The 19,068-nt window shown below is 33.5% G+C and overlaps 1 protein-coding gene across 12 annotated transcripts in view; it reads left to right on the top strand.

Moving 5' to 3' along the window:
* The window catches only part of capt (adenylyl cyclase-associated protein 1), a 257,904-nt gene that overhangs the window by 174,225 nt on the left and 64,611 nt on the right, over positions 1–19,068 (top strand). For all 12 annotated transcript variants that reach the window (XM_090404789.1, XM_090404784.1, XM_090404788.1 and 9 more), the window contains 2 exons: positions 681–770; positions 16,445–16,530. In XM_090404789.1, coding sequence (XP_090260915.1) covers positions 681–770; positions 16,445–16,530 — 176 coding nt within the window. The remainder of the gene's footprint in view (positions 1–680; positions 771–16,444; positions 16,531–19,068) is intronic.

Raw genomic sequence — 19,068 nt, 5'->3', positions numbered from 1 at the left:
GCCTTGGAAATATTAAGTGTAACGGCACAGGTTTCTCCAAACATTTCTATGGTACTTATGTAAGCAAAGGAAATGTACATCTTGATTGGTGGAATCCATATTGGTGTGGTGCTGAGGTGAGAACAATAGATTGATGGACATATCACTTTTTTGGAATTAACTGTATATAGGCTTTCTTCCATGTTGTAGAATGGATGCCAGCTGAGTATAATGTAGCGATGATAATAAACTGGGACATTTTTAACATTTGAATTTGGTAATGATATGCCACAGTGTAGAATGTGTGGTTGTACTTTGATGATTTCTCACTACAGCTCATGTTTTGTTTTCAAGATCTGTATATCACTCCTCATGGTGGGAAATGTTTAGATTATGTTTACCTTTAACCAGCTTTGCAATTAAAATACTTAACATAGCAAACATAAATTGCTCTTGTTATATCTGGTTTTTTGAATTTTAAAAAAATTGCTCAGCAATATATAGAAAACTTGAGGATTACAAAAAAAAAAAAAATTAAACTTTTGTAGATTTCTGGTCCTCTACAGTACTTTACTAGATAGCATGTTATAAAATGCTATTTTATAATAGCATTTTTAAAAAATTATTTGCAGCAATATTGTCTTTGATAGTTTGAATTTGTTTTCGGTTATTTGCACTTAAGGCTTTTTTTTCCTACACAGGATTTTCGACAAAGGAATCGTGCAAATGTTCTTTTTAATCATCTTTCTGGTATTAGTGAATCCATTCCAGCATTGGGTTGGGTAACTGTTGTAAGTATCAAATTTTTATGATTATTTATTTCAAATTGCTAAATTATGCTTATGCAGTTTTCTGAAAGATTAAAGTATAATTATCAATGAATGAATGTAGTTTTATGAATATAGTTTATACAGCCATGATGTTTATTTAATAGACTGATATCCATATTATATTCATCATAGTTTATTCACAATTTGATACAATGTGAAAAGGGAAATGAGATTTACACCAAAAATTAAAGATTGCAAATTATGCTCTTCCAAGTCTCTATCTTGAGCTGACTGGTAGATGTCAGATCGATCTTTACAGTTCAGTCTATTAATGGTTTCAGATGTATTGCCAAAATTGTTTACATGGTCTTCCTTCTATGGCGGTTGCCATCTTCTGGTTTGTACAGGATGAGAGATTCTAAAAAAGGGTGAGACTTCAGGATGTCTGAGTTGTAATTTTTTGGTGTATTGACAAGTGGTTCTTGCTTAGCCAGATTTAGCACAGCAGAGTTAGTGACATGGTCTATCCAAGTGTATCCAAGGATCAGTCTGAGACATGTAGTTCCAGAAGAGTTAAAATATTTTCTGTATTGCTGATGCATGCTCCAAGATATTGAAAGTCCTTTACTCTTTCTAAGGATTTATTGTTGATATGAAGTATAAGGTTTTCATAACCTGTTGAGAATACTTTGGATTTTTGGATGTTGATCTGCAGACCAATAAGTTTAGCCTGTGCCTCTAGCAGAATGAGATGTTTTTGCGCCTTTGTTGGTTCTGTATCAATAAGTAAAACATTGTCGGCAAAGCTAAGATCAGTTATTTGCATGGTGTGGGTGGATGTTCTAATGGTAAAACCAAGATCTTCTGTGTTGATGGTCCAGAAGATGTAGTCCAAGCATACCAAGAACAAATGAAGTGCTAGTACATCACCTTGCAGGACTCCTGTTATCACTGGAAAGGATTTAGATGTTACATATCCATATTACGTTAAAAGTGTAAAATATAATAAGTCTTTCACTTTACTTCAAAACAGCATCTATACAAAATCACCAACTCAAATCAGTGAACAGAACTTTGTTGATATGAAGTATAAGGCCACCTGTGGTAAGTATCAGCTTATTTCAAGATCTTCAACTTCATACTAAGTCTACATTGAAGCACAAACAAATGCAAACCATTTCTTAAAACTCACATGATAACATAGAAATTAATGAATAAATAATTATAATAATAATAATAAAAAGCCATATATTTCAATCTGAAAATCACAGATAATCTTCACTGGCATCAGGTAATAGAACGCAAGGTAAAACTAGAAAAATGGGCAAATTTAAAACAGTGATAGCCACATGATGTTATACATAAAACAATGCAAAGCAAAAACTGAGGAAAATAATTATCTGATATTTTCCCATATTTTTGAAAGTGAGAGACTGTCGTTCTAATTCAAGTTTGGATGATGAAGCAAAGCTTCGGTACTTACTTTAAATGAACTTTCGAATTTGTGGAACACCAATGGATTAATCATGTTTCAGGCCATAAGATATTGTGGTTGGCATTTATTCAATGATGTGCAAGGTCAGATTTCTCAGGTTTCTCCATTGATGATGTAGGACTGGTGTTCTTGTATTCTTTTCTTCCCTGAATGTCCAGTTTGGCCAAAATAAGCAGTGATAATTACATGGAACTTAGTAGATGCCAAGAAGAGCTAGAGGAGAGTGTGTATCTTTGAAGATGTGCCATCACTAGATTATATTTATTAGGAATTCTTGAAATTGATTCTGAAATGGCTGCAATGTATGGAAATAAGAATTCTACATACTGTTTCCTTATTGAGCTAGGGTTATAGGTATCAAAAATACATCGTGCGATCTGCTCTGAAAAGCTGTTTCACATATTGTTTGATGTCTAAAAGTTCTTGCTGTAGTTGTTGCAGTGTAAACATATAGTGTGAGCATGATGTAATAAATTTTTAATAATTCCAGTCTTCTAACAGGGATGGTGAACCAATTGTTATTGAATATAACATCCTGTGAAGGTAGGTGTTCGATAAATAAAAGTAAGGGGGGGGGGGTTTGAAAAGTTCTGATGATGCACAAACATGGTTCTATCTCAACTCCTTCATGCAAAGTAATTTTTCCTAATTGTCCTATGGGAATAGGGGGGAAAAATTATCCTTCCTAGACATCTTACTCTCCTGCTAGTCTCCAGGTATACTAATTATAAGGGTGTGATTGAATATAGATTATTTATGTTAATTAAAAAAGGTGGGTAATGTTTCTTCATTGTGGGACTAGATTGCAAATATGTCATCTATATAACAAGGCCAAAATGAAGGCTACAGGTGTATAGATGAGAGAAGAATGTCTTCTAAATATTCCAAAAACAAGTTGGTGAAAGCAGGAGAAAGTGGACTTTCCATGGCAGCCCACTTCAACTTGACTGTAAAACTTGTTTTGACAAAGAAATATAACCAGAGTGAATGACAAAGTTGAATAATTTCACTATATTCTGTGAAAGCAGGTGTAGTATATCTTCTAGAAATATACATTAGTGAAAAGTGATTATGTCAAAACTGAAGATTAAATCAGTAGGTTGGAGGAAAGATTTTTCACTTTATCTAGAAAATCAGATCAATTTTTTTAATAAATATGCTAAAAATTTGACTATGCAGTAAGTAGGAGAATCTATACAGTAAACAATGGGATGAAGAGGAATTCCTTATGAATCCTAGATAGACCATAGAACTGAGGGGTTCTAGCAAAATAAGTAAAATTTGTCTATGTGTCTTCATGGTTTCCAGCATTTAAAGATAAACATAATTTGGCACCTTCCAAATTCCATGTATGTTTCAATAAGGAAATACCATGAGTAGGCATATTTAAATAAATTATAATACCAGAATTAACTCACATAAAATATTAATTATCCATAATATTTTCTCCCTTTGTGGGAGATAGTTTTTAACTCAGCTAATCTTTCCTAAGTTTTTTAATGACTTTTTTAGTTATCTTGCATTAACTCTTAGGTGGCACCTTTTGGAATTGTCAGTTATTGTTCAACTTTGTACTTAAGATGCCTGTGATACTCAGACGAAAATTATACTAATAAATAATATTTTACGAGTTAATTCCGGGATTATAATTTATTTAAATTCCACTTCCAAACTAGACATTTAGTGGAGAAAAGAATACAAGAACACCAGTCCTATATCACCAGTAGGAAATCTGAACTGACCACAATATCTTATGGTCTGAAACATGATTGATCTATTGTGTGAACTTGAATCGCAACAGGTACCTCTTACTTTAAAAAATATGGGAAAATCTTATTCTAATCACATGGAATTAAATGTTTTTTTAATAATATAATTAAGAAATAGCCAATAATACTATGTTTCCTCAGTTTTTGCTTTGCACTATTTTATGTATAACATCATGTTGCTCTCAGTGTTTTAAATTTGTTCATTGTTCTAGTTCTACCTTGTATTCTATTACCTAATGTCAGTGAAGATGATCTGTAATATTTCAGATTGAAATATATGGCTTTTTATTAAATTTTATTTATTCTTTTGTGTTTTGTTTGAATTTTAAGAAACGTTATGGCACAAGTATCCTTAAACAACAATGCAAAACAGCCATCAACAAATCCAAAATTTGATTTAGAGGTTCAATTGCATTGCAGCTTTACTCACCTATGCTTCCACTTCTCTCTCCCCTCATCCAAGTGGCACAACCATTATTCTTCTCCAACTCCTTCATAGATGACCAAAGCAATCACTTCCTGCAATACTAGAAACAGTGTGCCACATCCCTCTGTGGTCTTTCAGTTATTTAAAAAAAAAACAGCAGAATCTGAAGTAACCTATATAAAAGTTTTGCTAAATAATACCTGTTCTGTGTTATCTCTACACTCTTTTACACTTAACTGGCATCTATCCTGATATATTGAAAGCCTGTGAACAATTCATAAAAATCATTTATTCCTCCTCAGTCACCCCTAAAATGATGGACAAAGTCATTAAAATTTCACTTCTCTGCCACCTGGGGATATACCAGATAACATCCACCAGAATAAATTCTGCCAGTTTAGATCCACAGCATTATCTCTTGGTCTACATTGTCCATCTCTGGACACTTATATCGATAGGTTAAGAGAAAACTATGCTGTTGCTCTTGATATTTCCAATTTCCAGTGTATTCAATCTGCCTTCTGGTCTCTACGTGGGTGGCTGGCTCTCTCTCTGGTCAATCACAATGTCATTCTTTCATTTTTTTTTATTGAATAATATTTGTGTATTTGAGTCTGTAGTCCACCTCTGAAAGGTGCAACTTTGATTTGTTTTAAAACTTTCTGACACATATTTCATTTTAATATGATATTCAGGTTTATCCTGCTGAAAACTAAATGATCGCTTCCAATTTCAAATTCTCTGTACACCTAGTGTCTTGTACCATTGAGAAAACATTACTATCAACAATAACATAATCAATGAGACTTTTGTTATTCCTTGCCTCTTCTCTCCATGTGAATTTATGCACATCTTTATGTTGAACATGAGGTTAGTAATAACTAGTCCATGTCCTCAACAGAAATCCAGCAGCTGCTTTTTATATATACATGAGAGGCAGAAGGATGTATAGCCATGTGTGGGCTTACCATTATTATTAGCTTTGCTCTCTTCTCTAAATTTTCCCAAAACATTTCTATATGTTGGTAATCATTTTTTACCTTGCTGTTTAGATCTCCAACAAGTACTAACGTTTCCTTTTCGTTGTGTTAGCTGTCTTCTCTAATACTTCAAAAAATTCCTCTGCTTTTTCCTTATTAGACCTTGCTGTGGGACCATGGGCACAAATAAATCATTTTTCATTTTCCCATTCTGATAATTCTGGTATTTGTATATATCATTCTACATTCTACTTGATATTGCCTGCCATTCAAGATTATTCTTGGATTGAATATTATAGCTACTCCTTCTTTTACCTGATCATTATTGCCAAAATATAATATCTTGTATTTCTTGCTTATCATTCAGGAGTCATCATGATTATAGTTTTTAGAACTTTTTTTTATTGGAAAACCTCTGCTATATTAATATCACAGCTTGAATTTGTTTCTATATAAACTGCAGCTGCTATCTTACTGTTCCAAAGAATCCTAACTTTTTTTGCCAATAGTCTCCTATCTCTCTCTCTCTAAGACATTAATCCATGAACTGGAACACAATGCAAATCTCTTCTGACTAGAAAGTAACTTTTACAATTCAGAAATAAACATAAAATTTTTAATTTATAATATAACCACGTATAATATAACAACATGACAAAATTTCATGCCGGCTTGGGCGTCGCATGGTTAAACAAGGCTCCCGTTGTTTTCGCCAGGGAACCAGGGCGAACAGCGAAAAGTCAGCTACTGGAACAAATCTGAAAACACACCTCAACTCAACATCACCAGAGTTAAAGATCAGTACTATCTACATAAGAAACCTGAATGGCAAAGAAATGGAGCTAGCTGAGGAATTAGATAAGTACCAGATCAACATAATAGGGGTGACTGAAACAAAAACGACCAAAACTGGTGAGATCTTTCTGAGCAATAAATACAAAATGTTATATTCAGGCAATGATAATCAAGGAAAAGAAGGAGTAGCCATAGTATTCAAAACAAAATACGAGGCTAATCTTCTTGAATGGCAGTCAGTCTCAAGTAGTGTAATGTGGGCAAATATGAGAATAGGGAACTGGACAATGAGACTTATTTGTGCCTATGGTCCCACAGAAGGTTCTACTAAGTAGAAGTGGAGGAATTTTTTGAGACTTTAGAAAAAGCACATGACACAATGAAAAAGGAAAAGTTGGTCATTGTTGGGGATCTAAATAGCAGAGTAGGAAATGATTGTGAGACATACAAAAATATTTTGGGAAAATTTAGAGAAAAGAGCAAAGCTAATAATAATGGCAAATATCTGTTGGATTTCTGCTCAGGACATGGACTAGTTATTACTAACACCATGTTCCAACATAAAAATGTGCACAAATTCACATGAAGAGAAGAGGCAAGGAATAAGAAAAGTCTCATTGACTATGTTATTGTTGATAGTGATATTTTCTTCCTGGTGCAGGACACCAGAGTGTACAGAGGATTTGAAATTGGAAGTGATCACTATTTAGTCTTGAGCAGGATAAAATTGAATTTCACATTGAAAAGAATAACATGTAAGAAAGTTTTAAAGCGAATAAAAGTTGAGCAGCTCTCAGATGTGAACTGTACACAAAGATTATTGAAGAAAAAATGAAAGAATTTGAGAACAGAAACCAAACCTTGGAGATTCAGTGGCAAGCCTTATAGAAAGCCCTGATTGATTCAGCTAGAGAGGCATGTGGTGAAGTTGTCTGCAAGGATATAAAAATTAGAACTCCATGGTGGACAGAAAGTTAAATTGGCAGTGAGAGAAAAGAAGAAAGCATATCAAAAGTTCCTGGCAAATAAGTCAGCTTTTGCTCTTAGAGAATACAGAGACAAATACAAGAATGCTAAACACTGTGTAAAACTATAAACAAAAGTCATGGGAGGACTTTGGCAAGAATATAGAAAATAAATATGAAGAAGGTGACAAAATATTCTGGAGGTTGGTGAAAAGCTTAGGAATTGAGGAAAGAGTGCTGTAAAAGGAATTAGAGATGATAAAGATGATATGAAAATGGGAGAAAAAGATATCCTTGAAGTATGGAGTAATTACTTTGAGAAATTGCTAAATGAAACAAGCAGTGATAGCACAGAGGTAAAAAAAACACTTACCAGGCATGCAGTCAGGAATACATATCCATACTTGAAGTAGAAAAAGCCATCAAAGGTTTGAAATGTGGAAAGGCAGCAGGAGTAGATGATATTAGACCTGAAATGCTGAAGTATGGTGGTATAAGAGTCTTACAGTGGCTGCACTGCATAGTTCAGAAAGCCTGGAGAGAGGGACAAATTCCCAATGATTGAAGTAGATTTCTCATAGTACCTATATATAAAAAGGGAAATAAAACTGAATGTGAGAATTACAGAGGTATTTCCCTACTGAGTGTTCCTGACAAGATCTATACAAGTATACTTGAGAAACCATTGAGAAGAATTGCGGAAGAAAAGCTGGGCGAAGAACAAGCTGGATTCAGGCCAAATAGAAGCTGTCAGGATCAGATCTTCACTTGATGACAAATAGTCGAGAAAGCATGGGAATATAATAAAGATCTGTATTTAAGTTTTGTCGATTTGGAAAAGGCATATGACAAGGTGCCAAGAGAGAAGCTATTCAATACGCTACAGTTATATAGTGTCAATGGGGCATTATATCAAGCAATACTTAGTCTTTATTTGAGTTGTAAGTCAGCAGTTAGAATTGAAGGAAGTACATGAAGATGGTTTAATATTAAATCTGGTATGAGACAAGGATGTACATTATCCCCTCTGTTATTTATTATCTATATGGATCGCATTATGAAGGAAAGTGGTATTAAACCTGATATCAAAATTGGAGATGTTAATGTCAGCTCCTTGCTTTATGCAGACGATGTTATACTTCTATATAAATCCACTACAAGTCTGCAAGATTCCCTGACTAAATTGAATAACTGTTGTAATAGATATGATATGAAGGTCAGCAATAAAAAGACAAAGACAATGAAAATAGGCAGAATCATTGAAAATGTCAACTGTGTTGTGAATGGAGAACCTGTGGAACAAGTAAAACATTTCAGCTATTTAGGCACAATTTTTCCTGAAGATGGTAAATTAAATATAGAAATAGACAACAGAATCAGCAAAGCTGGTATGGTGGGACGTCAATTGAATAAATTCATATGGAATAAGAGAGAAATCAGTCGGAACACTAAATTAGCTGTATGCAAGACAGTGTTCAAACCAGTTTTAACTTATGAATCTGAGAGCTGGGTCAGAAGTAAACACTTCACCAAAGACTAGAGACCGCAGGTATGAGAGTCCTGAGAAAGATTATAGGCGTGAACAGATGGCATCAATGGCAATATCATATTAAAAACGAGGATATTAGGAAAGAACTTGACATTGTCAGCATCCAGGAATGCGTTAGCAGAGCTAATCTCAGGTGGTATGGTCACTTAAACAGAATGGGCATAGAAAGATTAGCAAAACAAGTGTCCTCTGCCAGGTTGGCAGCAAAACGACCCAGAGGAAGACCATGATATAGGTGGATTGATATGGTACAAAGTGCCTTAGACGACAGAAATATAAGATCTGATAATGTTGGAGTCTTGACAAGTAACAGACTGATTTGGTGGAAAATTGTAGATAGGAGGTGAGTAATGATGTAATTTTTTTCATGTAGTACTATCATATCCTGTACACCCCTTGAGGGTACATGGCAGGAATTTAATGATGATATAACCACGTTGAGAAACTTACAACTTTTCACGCTAACTGTTTCATATCAAGAAACAATTAGTATGAAAAGTCTTCTTTCATATCAAGAAGACTTTTGATAGACTACTCCAATGAAATTTTTATAGCAGAATGGTAGAGAATTATTCTTACTTGTTGAGAGACAACTCAATCAAGTGCGTGTGCAACTCATCCCATTGCTTTGGAAACTGAGATTTTACATGCCTTAACGAGTTTCTTTATCTTAGGTGTTACAAAAAGAAGACATGAATGTGGGGGTTATGTATTTTGTTGAAATTTAGTAGATATGCAGTAGTAGGTCCTGATCATTACCAACCACTGGTGGATTGGGATGAGTTTGTGAGAATCACATTTAAGATTTAATATCAAACCTGATGAGTATGCAGAACCTTCGACCAAAAAACAAGTGTGATGTACAATAAAATAACTGCCATTGGGTTTTATTAGGCCATAATGATGTAGATAATTATACTGACTACTTTTGCCACATATGCTAATAGACTTTTCCTAACCCAGAAGAACAAAAAAAAAAACACAAAGTAAATTGTATCATTACATAATTAAAACACAGTGCATATAGGAAACCATTACACAAAAGTAGAAAACAGAAACATGGAAGCTGGCATGGGTCAGTCGCATTGTTCAGTAAGTGTACGCAATAGTTGGTAGAAAAGTTAGTCTGACATGTGGAAAGATCTAATAAGTGACTTTCAAATATCACATAGAATCATTTTTACAAATGAATTAATATGGGATAAAGATATTTATCACTGAAAAAAAAAAAAAAAAAAAAATATATATATATATAGACACGTATATTGCATTCATATTAAACACATTTGTAATGAAGTATTTAAAGAAAATTCCTGTAAGAATCTACAAAAAATAATGATAAAGGCTTTAAAGGAAATTGCATAAATAATTATCCAAGAGAATGTTCAGATCTCTTTTATATAATTTAAAAAAATTCTCAAAGTTAATGGCCAATGTTTGGTGTTTGAAGGAGAATGTTCGATTTATTAAGTACATATTTGTTGAATTCATCATCATCAAAATCTTATATTTCTGTCTTTTAAGACAGATATATAAGATCTGATAATGTTGGTTTCAATGTTACTATATCTTGGTCTTCATCTGGGTCTTTTTCCTGCCAACCTGGCAGAAAACACTTGTTTTGCTAATCTTTCCTCTCCCATTCTGTTTAAGTGACTATACCTCTGCTAACATTCCTGGATACTAACAATGTCAAGTTCTTTCCTAATATCCTCACTTTTAATATAATATTGCCATTGATGCCATCTGTTCATGCTGTTAATCTTTTTCAGGACTCTCATATCTGTGGTCTCTAGTCTTTGGTCAATTGTTTCATTTCTAACACAGCTCTCAGATCCATAGTTTAAAATTAGTTTGAACCCTGTCTCGTATACAGCTAATTTAGTGTTTTCATTAATTTCTCTATTATTCCATATAAATTTATTCAGTTGACTTCCTACCATACCAGCTTTGTTGATTCTGTTGTCTATTTCCATATTTAATTTACCATCTTCACTAAAAATCGTGCCTAAGTAGCTGAAATGTTTTACTTGTTCCACAGGTTCTCCATTCACAACACAGTTGACATTTTCAATGATTCTGCCTATTTTCATTGTCTTTGTCTTTTTATTGCTGACCTTCATATCATATCTATTACAACAGTTATTCAATTTAGTCAGGGAATCTTGCAGACTTGTACTGGATTTATTTAAAAATATAACATCTGCATAAAGTAAAGAGCTGAGATTAAAATCTCCAATTTTGATATCAGGTTTAATACCACTTTCCTTCATAATATGATCCATATAGATAATGAATAACAGAGGGGATAATGTACATCCTTGACTCTGACACCAGATTTAACATTAAACCACCTTCCTGTACTTCCTTCAATTCTAACTGCTGACTTACAACTCAAATAAAGACTAAGTATTGCTTGATATAATGCCCCATTGACACCATGTAACTAGTTTTGAATAGCTTTTCTCTTGAAACCTTGTCATATGCCTTTGCATGTTTACAAAACTCAAATACTGATCTTTGTTATATTCTCAGCTGTTTGTCGTAAAGTGAAAATCTGATCCTGACAGCCTATATTTGGCCTGAATCCAGCTTGTTCTTCACCAAGCTTCCCTTCCACAATGCTTCTCAACCGTTTCTCAAGTATACTTGCATAAATCTTACCAGGAACACTCATGAGGGAAATACCTCTGTTATTCTAATATTCAGTTTTATTTCCCTTTTTGTATATGGGTGCTATGAGAGCTCTACTCCAATCATCTGGAATTCATCCCTCTGTCTAGAACTTCTGAACTATGCACTGCAACCACTACAAGACTTTCATACCTCCATACTTTATCATTTCTGGTCAAATACTCTTGCTGCATTTCCATATTTCAGGCTTTTGATATCTTTTTCAAGTATGGATTTCAAGGATGTATTCCTGATTGCATGCCTGTTGAGTGTTTTTTTATCACTGCACTGTCATTGCTTGTTTCATTTAGCAATTTTTCAAAGTAATTACTCCATACATCAAGAATATCTTTTTCTCCAGTTTTCATGTCACCTTTTTATCTCTAATTACTTTTACAGCACTCTTTCCTCCATTTCTGAGCTTTTTCAACAGCCTCCAGAATATTTTGCACCTTCCTGGTATTTATTTTCTGTGCTCTTACCAGAATTTTCCCATGACCTTTGTTTATCCAGTTTTACACAGTGTTTAGTTTTCTTACATTTGTCTCTGTATTCTGACTTATTTGCCAGGGACTTTCAATATACTTTCTTCTTTTCCTTCATTGCCACAAATTAAGTGATTGTACTACATGACAGAATCGTTGAATTTAATTTTCTAATTATTGTGTACAGATTTTGTTCAAAAAGAACATATAGTCATAAGAATTACTATTATCGATCAGTTTATTGTTTTTCTATGTTTATCAAATATGGAGTAAATTGTAACTGCCAGTCTTCAATACATCAGGTATATTTGTGCAGATTGTAATAAACATATAGAAGTTGAGGATCTGGAAATGAATCCCTTAAATCTCTCCACATTTACTCTACACTTATGGAAATTCTTTGCATGTCTCCTAGAGATTTGAATACTTCTGCATTAGAAGATCAAAAAATAAAAACTGTTTAAATTGGAGACCTGACAAATAACAGTTTGGAAGAAAAGTTGTCAGTTGGAAACCAGTGATGCACACCACTCATGGTTATGCACAGTAACCACAAGTTATGGTGCTGTGATATAGTTTGCCCACCATTTATAGATCCCTTCTTGGCTTGGTGCCAAGAATAGTTGATTCATGCTGAAGGGGAGAAAGAAATGAAGGATGTACGAATTGGTCGGCAACATGCGAAATCACGTGCTTTCTTGTCTGTCGCTGTACTAGTACTAGCTTGATTTTTGGTGTTCCTTTTTTACCTTTTGTTTTATTATTAATTTGTATGATGGATCCAGTACAGTCAACAAGTTCTATTGTTACACGTTTCAGTAGCTCTTGCAAAAGAATATTGAATAATGTGCTGACATTCTGCGAAAAAGAATCGTCAGAAGGCCGTCTTCTTGTTCCCCTTTCTCAAGTTGTAAAACGTGCAAGTGCAATTGCGGGCGTATCGGGGTCGACTGTTAAAAGAATTCATAGGGAGTCAAAAGGTGAAGGTGAACCAAAATTTAAATCTCCTAAAAAAAAAAAGCGCCAGAGAAAGAAAACCATCGAAACCGTAGCTTTGAATGATTTTGATGTAGACGTTATAAGAAGAACTATTCACGATTTTTACGTGGTCGAGAAAAGAGTGCCAACTGTTCCAAAATTGATTCCTGTGCTTAAAGAAAAAATTAATTTTCTTTGGAAAAGAGAAACTTTAAGGAAAATACTTCCTGAAATCGGATTTTGTTTTAAAAAAGTCCCAGAATAAAAGGAAACTTATCATGGAGCAAAGTGACATTGTTTTATGTAGAGAGCAATAAGACGTTTCGGGGAGGAGAAAACACCGATTGTGTATCTAGATGAAACTTGGATTGATAGTAATTTAACTTATGGAAAATGTTGGCAGTCCAAAGAAGAATGTGGAGTGCTACAAACGGGAAATGCCTCGCGGCGCATAATAATTTTGTGTGCGGGTGGAGAAATGAGTTTTTTAGCGACAGAAAAAAAACTGATTGGGCAGAAGAAAAACTGATTCCAAACCTTCTTAAAAATGCTGTTGTTATAATTGATAACGCTTCATATCACTCTATTCGATTAAACAAAGTTCCAAATTGGTCTAATAAGAAGCAAGTTCTTATGGATTGGCTCTCTGCAAATAACATTTCTCATTCCCCAGATATGCGAAAAATTGAATTTGTTGGGCAGAAGTGAAAAGTTTCATTCGCCATCGCAACGTAACCAGGGATATTTACGTGTCAACTTTTTAAGCTTTCAGAACAGGCCATCGAAATTATTACAGTTGAAAAGTGGCAAAAATATTGCTCTCATGTCACCTCATTGGAAAATATATATTAGGATAGAGACGGAATTATCGAAGAATTGTGCAAACCTTTGGTGATCAGTTTAAGTGAAAGTGATGGCGATTCGGACACCGATTCAGATGACTCTGAAGATTAAAAGAATTTGACAATGGTATTTTTTCCAACATTTTTTTTGCATGCTATTGAGAGTCACAACAAGTCATAAATAATTAATCAGTTTAGGACATTAAAGTGTCTCAGTTCTCTCAACTGTAAGTTTAGAATATCTAAGTTCATTTGAAATAATTTGTTTTTCCCGTATAATTATTTTTATTTTATAGAAAACTTTCTTAAAAATAAACTTAGTTACATTTTTGTTTTATGCTATACCTTTTTTTAATTTTATTAACACTCCACGTACATTTTTCCAACTGTTATACAAGCAAAATAGTTACACTTTAAAAACAGCAATGTTCGTAAAAGAAAGCTAAATTTTCTGACCTGTAATAATAAACAAACTCAGTTTGTTTATTATTACATCCCAGAAGACAGACTGATTACCCTATTATCGGAATGGATTCTCCTTTTTCTGACATGCGCAGAAGTGTCGAGGGACCTCTAATTGGTGGGCTAACTATACTATGTGACAAATGCTTTTCTGGTTTGAAATTCAGCAAAATATTAACAGCATAACAAATTATTTTATTTATGGTTGTGAGCTAATATTGTTCATGTTACTTATACTTGAATTTTTAAAGATCCTCAATACCAAATTTGATTGGATTCTGTTCAGTTAGTGGATTTTGGTTCTTGTCAAATCATGTTGGATAAAAACATTTGAGATGACTTCAAATTCCAAATAACGTTGATCCTCCAAGCTGTTGAGTGTTATTCCAACATGACATTTTCTTGTAGAAGGAGACCTGAGGAGCTTCCATAATTATAAAATCACACATAAGTCATATGGTGGTATGTGTGTAATTTTATAATTATAAATAACTCATACCAACAGTGCTATTTTGTGTTCATTATTTAAAACGAAAATTCAAAACATTCATTACAGCAAACTAAAGTGGGCATAATCCATGTTCTGAAGTTAATTTGCTGAACATGGATATTTTTAATGTAATCTACACAGCAGAACAGTGATATCTATGAGATATGTTGCCATGAGAGATATGCAAGAGTTTACCATGCCTTAGGGTTACTTCTAATGTTTGCAGTGACTGGCTGGTGAAAAACGACTGCTTAGAATACTGTCTTTACAAGTATCTGTACCATTTTATTTAGTGAAGTTTTGACTCTAGAAATATGTGGTTGATTATCACACAAGTGATTTTAATAGGTGCCAGAAATAAAGCACCTCCCTCTTACACTTAGATAAAATTCACAAGAGTTTAATTAGGATATCTTAGAGGTAGGAAAGATCACCTAACACTTATTGTTTTAATAATAAAACATCTTTAATGCACTGTAATAATTATAAAATGAATATAAACAAACACAATTTATAATGTCAGCATAAAAATATTATATAATCTGATAACTACAAGGTAAATGCACTTTGCAAAAGCAGGTATACATCCTAAAAACAGATTGAATGCTATCTTAGTCTTATGCCATTAGAATCACTTGTGTGATAATCAACCACATATTTCTAAAGTCAAAACTTCACTAAATAAAATGGTACAGATACTTGTAAAGACAGTATTCTAAGCAGTCGTCATCAAATGTAAACTTTTATTAATAGTAAAAGCTTCCATTGTTTGTTTCCTGAGCAAATTACGCATGTAAAAATTATGTTTTGGCTTGGGATATACTTGTTATGTTAGCATTGCAACTAATAGACTAAGGGTGAAATGAAAGAATATGGCATTTTGTTCTTGGTGCTATGTTGGCTTGAATAGCATGGCACAAAATAACTGGTAATGTGTCATTGCTTATGTTTCAGACAAGTTATATTTAAAGCCAGTCAGGAAGTTGAATGGACTGATACATGAAATATCCTTGGCAAAATGCTCCTCCCTAAGAAATTTAGTTTCTTCTCTCCTTGCAAAATAGACCAACTAACCTGAAAACGTGCTAGTTTATGGACACATTCTCCTCCTAGCCATTATTGTTTAGTGTAATTTAAACATCGTCACCTAGAGCTTTCTCAGCAGAAAACTAGTAGAAAACTAGGGGTTTTACTTTACTTTTGCTGTATCAATAAAAATTTGTCATTCCATTTTTAACTTACTGAAAAATGCAAAATTAAAGCATTTTCTTGAAGAATATAACATGTATATGTTATAGTTTTCTCACAAATTTTTGAAAATAATTGAGTAGGAGTGTTTACAAATGGCATTTATATGTTTATTCCTTCTTCCTAAAAAGAGAAAGTATATCATTATCATCATCATCATTTGAGATTATTACTGATTGAAAGGAATAACTGTGGTTAACTCTCAGTTATTCCTTTCAATCAGTAATCTGAAATGATGATGATGATACATCATTATAACATGCTCATTATTAAAAATTATAAAAAAGTCCCTTGCATGACAAAAATGCTACTCTTAAAGTAACATTTTTGTAGGAAATATACCAAAATATTCAGAACTAGCTTTTCCTGCATGACTTATAAGTTTGCTGTAGTGAGAGCCAACTATATCTCTTTAATTGAATGTTTAAGTGCTTTGGTACTAGAATTGGTTAGAGCTCTAGCTTGAGAATAGAATTAAACATCTTTTATTTGTAAAACTTAACTGTTATTACAAGAATATTCTTTTCTTGTAACTAGTCTCCTGCTCCTGCACCTTTTATCAAAGAAATGCTAGATGCTGGACAGTTTTACACCAACAGGGTGCTGGTAGACTATAAAGATAAGTATGTATTTTTTGTTTTACATTAGTTATTTGTTTACAGTTAATGTAAAACATTAATTGTAAAGTGGTAGCTGTGATAAATAATTGCATATATGATCTAACATATATTATTTAACAGTATACTTAAGCATAAAATGAAAAAAAAAATTTATTGACTAAAAAACTTATCTGTTCTGCACATTTTCAAGCCACTTCAACCTCTAGTAAGTACAGTAGTGACTTTGCGCTAGGTGATAAAAATTTATCTACATTCAAATATAGTCCCACATCTGTAGGATTTGAATCCACAGACTTGATTGGACAGCAAAAGTGCTGTCTATTTCTATATGTTAGTCATTAGTAATATTGTTATTCAAGTAATATGCTGGCATGCACAAAGTAAACAATGGGAATTATGAGGTTCTTGCCATTGCACGGTTCACATTTAACATTTCATATTCTAGTGAACTTACAGAGAACTGTGGGAATAGTTTGTTATAGTAGGTCATTGGTTATAATGAATTAATTACCTGTAGACTACCATTATGCCTATGGGACTTTAGTCAGGACATTTTTTTAAATATTTCACTATAGTGAGTGAATTGATTATGATGGTTTTTTGCTGTAATCAGTTTACTGCACTTCTTAAGCATCTACACCAAGTTTTCAAACTTGGTGTAGATGTTATAGAATTTGCATTGTGAGAGAAATTGCAATGGATTTCCTACTGAGTGTTTGAAGGAAGATTTGTGAAAGCATATGAGAAGCAGAAAAAATTGGGGAAAGAACAAGCTGAACTGAAGCCATATAGCATTGTCTGATCCAAATTTTTATTTTAAGGCAGGTAGTTAAGAAATCATGGGAATAATGACATGGGTCAGTATTTTTGTAGATTTGGGAAATGCACATAAGTTGTCAAGAGGAAAGCTGCTCAAAATATTACAATTATATATAATGGCAATATTTTGAGCAGCTTTTCTCTTGACAACTTTTGTGCATTTTTTTTCTAAAATGGAACAGTATCTCATCTCATCTCCCTTCCCCCCCTCTTTTACCCTGCAGTGTCGAAGGTTTATTGATCATCGGACCTCAAGCCGTTCACAGGATAAGGTGGTCAGCCCTACGACCCGGTGTATCCTATGTCCATAGTGTTGAGTTCTCAAGGCCGGTTTGCCTGTTTTGTGGGATGAAAAACCCCAGAATAAACTGGGGGGAAAAACCCTATTGTCCATGACCAAGACTGGCTAACTTGGCTATGGCTGAGGAAGATCCTTCAGCTACTCATGTCACCGATGGGAATTGAATCTAGGACACTTCTTCTCTGAGCATATGGTTGCAAAGCGCACAGCCACAGGCTAACCGCTCAGACATGGAACAGTATACCAAGCAATATTTGGCTTCTAAGTTAAGTCAGTTAGAAATTAGTCGCATGTAAAGTGACCTTAAATCTGATATCAGAATCAAGGATATTAAATTTAGTTTTTTTGCAAAGGATGCTAACTTATCTAGGTATCCTTAGATAATGCATGTGTCTCTGGGAATCTGGATTGAATAACTTCTGTAAAAAAAAAAAAAAAAAAAAAAATTTAGGTATTAAAATCAACAATAAAAATACTACTGTGAATATAAGCAGCAACATGAAAAACATCAAGTACATTCTCATTGGAAACTTAACATAGTTATCATCTTAGTAGGTACAATTTTTAGTGAAGGTGGTAAATTAAATATGGAAATATATAATAGAACAAGCAAAGCTGGTATATTGGAGAGCCAGTTGAATAAATATATATGAAATAAGAGAGAAATTGACCAAAATGCAAAGCTGCATATGTTAAAATCAATTTTAATTTGTGGATCTGAGAGTTCAGTTAGAAACAAAAGTTGATTAAAGAAAGATATTGAAAAGAAAGATAAATTACTCTGGATTTAGAGAAAGATGTTAGAAGTTTTTTCCCACTTGGTTAGATTATAATAAATTTAGTTTAATCCTTTATCCAAGTATAAGCAAACAAAGTTTGTGCCTGAAGTATTTTCAGGACTGAGGCAACTATGTAACTAAACAGAGTAATTTAATAATAAGGTGGTACACTTTTTGGCAACTCGTATAGGTAAATATGACTTCTTCATTGCTTCTGCCTTAGTATCACCACTTCTGGGTCTGGCTCCCACTGATGAGACCTCGGTATAGATCGAAATCAGTCTGGGTAGTGGCCCTTCCCTTAATGCATAGCATTATACATGTCTGCAAGGAGATGTGCTTTGCATTATGGGAAATACTGAGACAAGGAGTGATGAGAGCTTGGTCCACCTTTACCACGTAGTTGCCTCAGTCCTGAAGATACTTCAGGTGCAAACTTTGTTTGCTTACACTTGGATAAAGGATTAAACTAAATTTATTGTAGTCTAATCAAGTGGAAAAAAAAACTTCCAACCTCTTTTCTTCTGTTTCTTGCCCAATGGTTTGGTTAGGAGGATCTTTTAGGATGTTCTCTACATTTTTTTGATTCTTTAGCAAACATTCTCCTTGTGATAAATATACCAGGTATTAACTTCAACAGAA

The sequence above is a fragment of the Typopeltis vanoorti genome, chromosome 15 (genome assembly GCF_054136105.1).
Source record: "Typopeltis vanoorti isolate ZY-2024b chromosome 15, IOZ_Tvanoo_1.0, whole genome shotgun sequence".
NCBI lineage: Eukaryota > Metazoa > Arthropoda > Arachnida > Uropygi > Thelyphonidae > Typopeltis > Typopeltis vanoorti.
Note: the sequence above shows the minus strand (reverse complement) of the source record. Positions and strands in the feature narration are given on the sequence as shown.